General features: G+C 41.1%; 1 protein-coding gene across 3 annotated transcripts; it reads right to left on the bottom strand.

Annotated features, from left to right (window-relative positions):
• Window positions 1-935: 935 nt before the first annotated feature.
• On the bottom strand, window positions 936-4,835 carry LOC112245084 (52 kDa repressor of the inhibitor of the protein kinase). 3 transcript variants are annotated; one of them, XM_042309488.1, is made up of 6 exons: window positions 4,704-4,835; window positions 4,560-4,629; window positions 3,883-4,003; window positions 3,340-3,447; window positions 3,186-3,222; window positions 936-2,975 (listed from the first exon to the last, which is right to left on the bottom strand). In XM_042309488.1, exons 3-6 carry the CDS (start codon window positions 3,895-3,897, stop codon window positions 1,084-1,086), a joined length of 2,052 nt encoding a protein of 683 aa, XP_042165422.1. In that variant the 5' UTR covers window positions 3,898-4,003; window positions 4,560-4,629; window positions 4,704-4,835; the 3' UTR covers window positions 936-1,083. The 3 variants fall into 3 exon arrangements, with proteins under 3 accessions (XP_042165422.1, XP_024268796.1, XP_042165421.1); XM_024413028.2 differs by having other exon boundaries at window positions 4,560-4,835; XM_042309487.1 differs by lacking the exons at window positions 4,560-4,629; window positions 4,704-4,835 and adding an exon at window positions 4,209-4,517.
• Between the last annotated feature and the right edge of the window lie 942 nt (window positions 4,836-5,777).

Genomic DNA, 5,777 nt, shown 5'->3' with positions numbered 1-5,777 from the left:
TTGACATCGGGGCGGTTAACCTGTTAACAGGTTAAACAAGGCATTTTTAGCTAATATCAGCCGATTCAATATGTTCACCACTAGTGTGAATACTTATGCAAATGAGATATTAATGCATTTCATTTTTAAATGTGCTAACACTTCTAAAAACATGTTTACACTGTCATTATGGGGTATTGTAGAAGGAATAAATGTATATTTTTCACCCATTTTTTTAATTAAAAATGTGGAACAAGACTAAGGGTATGAATACTTTCTGAAGGTGCTGTACACACAGAAGTATGTGGACACCGCTTCAAATTAGTGGATTTGGCTATTTATGCAACACCCGTTGCTGACAGGTGTATAAAATCCGAGCACACTGCCGCACAACCTCAATAGACAAACATTGGCAGTAGAATTGCCTTACTGAATGAAGAGCTCAGTGACTTTCAATGTGGCAAAGTCATAGGACGCCACCTTCTCAACAAGTCAGCTCATCAAATTTCTGCCCTGCTAGAGCTGCTTCGGTCAACTGTAAGTGTTGTTATTGTGAAGTGGAAACGTCTGGGAGCAACAACAGCTCAGCCGCAAAGTGGTAGGCCACACAAGCTCACAGAACGGAACCACCGAGTGCTGAAGTGTGTAAAAATCGTCTGTTCTCAGTTGCCTCAGGAAGCAATGTTCAGCACAATAACTGTTCGTAATGAGCTTAATGAAATGGGTTTCCATGGCCGAGCAGCCGCACACAAGCCTAAGATCACCATGCACAATGCTAAGCGTCCGCTGGAGAGGTAAAACTCAGCGCCATTGGACTGGAGCAGTGGAAGCACGTTCTCTGGAGTGATGAATTACGCTTCACCATCCATATTAACGCCCATGATTTTGGAATGGGATGTTCGACAAGCAGGTGTCCACATACTTTTTGCAGTTTAAAACTAATGATTGATTTTCCCCAACAACAAAAAATGTATATATTTGCATTGGTAAACATATACAGCCATAATAAGTGGTTTAAACATATCAAACATCCAATAGGTGATAGGTAAGCTCAGGTCACAAATGCTACAGACAGACTACTACTAACATAAAATAACAAGTAATTTAGTCAACAGGCTGGCATACTTGCGCATGACTTTCATTTTCAGGGTACAGCTTAATGTAACTATCAACCATGATATCCAGGTCATGTCTGGCATTATAATGTATGTTCAGAAACGCCAGACTCTTGGACCTGTGTTTGTCAGGTGTGTTCTCCAGGTACATCTGAAAGCGTTTACGAGAAGCATCGCCATCAACATCAAGGCTCAGGACTGGCAGGTTGCAGAGCACCCTCAAGAAGGCAAGCACGTTGGGGAAGAACTTCACTTCAGCCAGCTGCAGCGTCTCATGGACGGTGGAGGGCAGGGTCACCTTGCCCCTGTGCTTCCACTTCACCCTCCAGCAGTGCAGCTCAGTGGGGAGTGTGTCTGCATTGGGAAGGTCGTTCCTGTACATCTCCACGTTGTTCTCCTCAGAAGTGTTGAACTTCAACTGCCCCATGACAGCAGGGACGAGCGTCAGACATCTCAGGGCGTTGAGGTGGTTTTCAGAGAAAAGGTCGTTCAGTTCATTGATGACGTGGCTCACCACCGGGGCGGTCAGGTGTTCTTTAAAGTAGCTCTCAGGCTGGATCTCTGTTCCAGATTCTGCGTGGTGCTTTCTCAAGTAGAGCCTGGGAACCTTGACCGGGATTTCCAGTGCAGCGGCTAAGTTAACAGCCTCTTCAAACCAGAACTCATGGTATACATCAATGTTGTCAGAGACCTCGTTCAGCGAGTGCAACACAGCAGTCAAGCTGTTGGCAGCAAAGTAGACATCCATCGTTGGCCCTTGCAAGTTCTTGCCAAAGGCTCTTGTGAATGACAGGGTGTTTTTCAGGACAACCAATGTTGCAACAAACTCAAAATCAGCCAGAGCCTCTGATATCTCCAAGGCATCATTTGTGACTTGGTCACTCCACCTCAGATCTTCATTGTCGTGAACACTATCCATGCAGAGCAGAAGAGATTCCAGGACATCGACTGCTACCTCAAATGCATCATGTCTCACTGTCCAGTTGGTACGGCAGGCCTCTTTCAGATCATTGGCCTTCTCTTCATTACCCTGGTAGAAAATGGAGATGGCATTCTCCAACTCCAATTGCAGTGAAGAAGCTTCATTGAAAAAAGACTCAATCTTCTTGAAAGTAGACATGACAATCTGAACGCCTGTCAAAGCCACTCCACTTGCCAGTGAGGCATTTAAGGCACAGGTGGATCTTGGTGTGTACACTGCTGTGGGGTACATCTCTGTGAGTTTGGTTGCAATGGCTTTTATTTTGCTAGAATGTACACCGGAGCTGAAGTGGGCCTGCCCTCTACAGTAGTCCATATTTAAACCCCACTTCTTTGTCACCTCAGTCAGCAGCCTCTCCATCAGGGTCTCATCTTCTCCCTCAAATGGAAGGAATCCCACAAAATCCTCCCGCAAGCAGTTGGCCTGGTCCAAAAAACGCAAGAACATGGGGAGGTGGCTCTCGCCAGAGATTTCAACCACATCGTCAGTGACTAATGAGAAGAAGCGAACCTCTCGGACTTCCCGTAAGAGCTCCTCACGGATGCAACTCTCACAGACCTCCATCATCTGCATCTGCTGGGTGAAGGTGCAGCACTCTGCGTTCATAGCACTCATCTCAAACCTTTTCCTAAGAGCGTCGTCACCACCAGCATTCATTCGGTACTCCAACAATGCCTTGAAGTTGCTCGGAGTAAGGCACTTGCTCTCCTGCACCTCCTTGGTATGTCTATTCAGAGGTATGTTTTGTTTGCCCAATACTACAATAACTTCAAATAGTGATTTGAGGTATTCTCTATGCTCCTTCTCCTTAGAGGTCAGCTGGGTGGTGTCATTAGTCTCAGGGTCATCTTGACCTTCCGCATAATTTATGTTCGTTTTTGACTGGTCCGCCGAGTCCTCTATAGACAAACAAATCAATATTGGGAAAAGAGGATTAACCTAACTTTTTGCTTGTGGGTCCTGTGATCGTGCATTGTCTTATGATGAAGAGAGAAACTCAGCCTTCATTGCTGGTCATTAAATGTAAACCTTGATTATTATCATATTACATTTTAAAACAGCCTCAACAAATAAACTGTTGTTCAACGTAAATTGGATGCACAACTTACTTTTCCTCTCTTTCATTTGTCCTGCTTCAGCTTTACTCTACAATAGAAAGAGAGAAACAGTCAATACCAAGCTGTTAGAAGAAGCCTTTAAAAATTGTAAGAAATACACTGAATATTTCACTTGTGATTTGGTAAATGGAGAAGAAACCCATACCAGCTCTTTAATCCTCTTGCGTTGCCTACATTGTGGATTATTGGGGTGGCTTGTTAAGTCAAAGATGGTTGGTGTGGCATTATCCTTCAGCTTTGTCCTGTAAGGACTCTGAAAATATGAAAGATAAGAGATTAACATAACCTATCTGTTCAACTACATCCATTTCAAATGTTAAAGCTACATATTTAACTTTTTGGGTGATGACAAAATTCACATAGAAATGTTAATCAATCTCATTGAATGCAAGTCTAAGAAGTAGGTCAGTTCTATGTGATATATTTATATGCTTCCTTTTCTTAAGTTTTGCATCTTTTATTTTCGGTTTTGTACACCAGCTTCAAACTTAAAATACAATATTTTGGTTATTGAAAAGATGGTACAATGATCCTCTACACTTTCATTGCTTGTTTTTTCACAAACTGAAATTATACTATTAGAATTTTAGCCACCAGAAAATTGCAGAACAATTTCTCCATGTTGCACCTTTATATGCTTCAGTTAGGGGCCAAAGAAACATTAAGCTCGAGCATCAACATCACTTACTGCTTTACAAATCATGGATGGTTCAAAGTGGTTAACACAAAGTCTGTAGTGTCTGTTTAGCTGGTCAGGTGTTTTATCTTCAAGATCCTTGCAATGGCAGTTGTCCACCCACTGCTTGCATCTGTGCAAGACAAACAAAACAAAACTCAAATGTATACAATTAACTATCACTGAACATAGTGGAGACTAGTGAGGGGAGGACGGCTCATAAATGGCTGGAACGAAGCAAATGGAATGGCATCAAATGTATGCATTTGATACCATTACACCCATTCCGCTCCAGTCATTACCACGAGCCCGTACTCCCCGATTAAGGTAACACCAACCTCCTGTGATGACTACCATAGACGACAATGGTATAATCACGTGTGCCCCGTTGACAAGAACATCCGTTGACAAGAACATGCAAACTAAAACATTGTGTTATTCCGAAAGCCATCTCTAGTAAGCTAGCTTTCTGGTGTTAAAAATAAGACCTACTGATTTACAAAACTCAAAGGGATAGCTATGCAATTTTCTCTGCAAACATGCAGCAAAACTAACTAATAGGCGAGATACTACTCGAAGCACATCTCTGGCTGAAAGCTAACGTTAGGCTACCTTTCCGTGCAATTAAAAGACAGTACATTACTTAATGTCAAGCAATGAACCACGACTTAGTCAGATTGGTACTATACCTTTCAGTGTCGCTTGGAAACCTGAATAATGGCGATGCTGACTCATTGCTTCTTGTGGTGCAATTCGGTGCTGCGCAAAAGTTCGACATTGTTAGTTTTGCTAATATGCTGCTTTTCAAAAGTAATTTTGAATGTTCACTTTACCCTGAAATTACTAAAGAATAGACGAGCGCACTGCGTGGCCTTGAGTCCTGGAGGAAACAACCGGACGCGCGAAAAACCATCTTCCCACAATGCTTTGCCAACGTCACATCCCAATGCGCATGTCTGTCACAATATTGAACGCTATTTGGGATCGTTGGGATAAGTTAACGGTTTTAAATGTCAACTTCAATTGGGTAGGGAGTCCACTCAACAACAGAGAAACACGAACCTTGTTTCAACTATACCTTATGTCATGCCTTATTGGAATGGTTTTATTGATGTCTTTTGGAAAAAAGTTTGGATGTTGCCACACACATAGGTACTTATTAACGAAATGAAGGAACTTTCTTTTAAAATGATTAATAAATATTATCTTGCCAACCACTATATGAAGAAGTTTAATTATTATTTTTGTTTTTAAATTTGTACCTTTTGTAATGACCACCCAGAAACAGTGTTGCATCTTTTTTGGCATTGTATCCATGTAAGGAATCTGTGGCAAGACATCAGAAGATTTACAATTGAATACATTTATGAAGATTTTACACTATTACAGAGAAATGTGATGCTTGGATTCTTTACTTATGGAAGAAATAAGTTGAAACAATTTTATGTAATTCATTTCATTATTATTTTGGCCAAATTTTATGTTCACAAATGTAAATTGACAAGCAAAACACCACATTTTATTACCTTGCAAAAATAAATGGAACTATATTTTAAGACAATTAAAGACTCTGGCAACAAAAAAGCTGTTAGAATTATAAATGTGTTCCCCCATGTACTTTTTGTATTGATTAGTTATGAATAAAATAAAAAAAGACAGCCAATGTCAGCCAAAAAACGAAAATGTCAAACCTTTCCGAATTAAACTTGTTAGCGCCATCTACTGCATGGAGGAAGCATGTTAGACTACATAACATTTCTAGATGTGCGTGCTGGCAATGTTTATTTTTTTTTATTTCACCTTTATTTAACCAGGTAGGCCAGTTGAGAAAAAGTTCTCATTTACAACTGCGACCTGGCCAAGATAAAGCAAAGCAGTGCGAGAAAAACACAGAGTTACGCATAAAC

Source organism: Oncorhynchus tshawytscha, linkage group LG30, assembly GCF_018296145.1.
Source record: "Oncorhynchus tshawytscha isolate Ot180627B linkage group LG30, Otsh_v2.0, whole genome shotgun sequence".
Taxonomy (NCBI): domain Eukaryota; kingdom Metazoa; phylum Chordata; class Actinopteri; order Salmoniformes; family Salmonidae; genus Oncorhynchus; species Oncorhynchus tshawytscha.
This window is presented reverse-complemented; position numbering and strand designations above follow the sequence as displayed.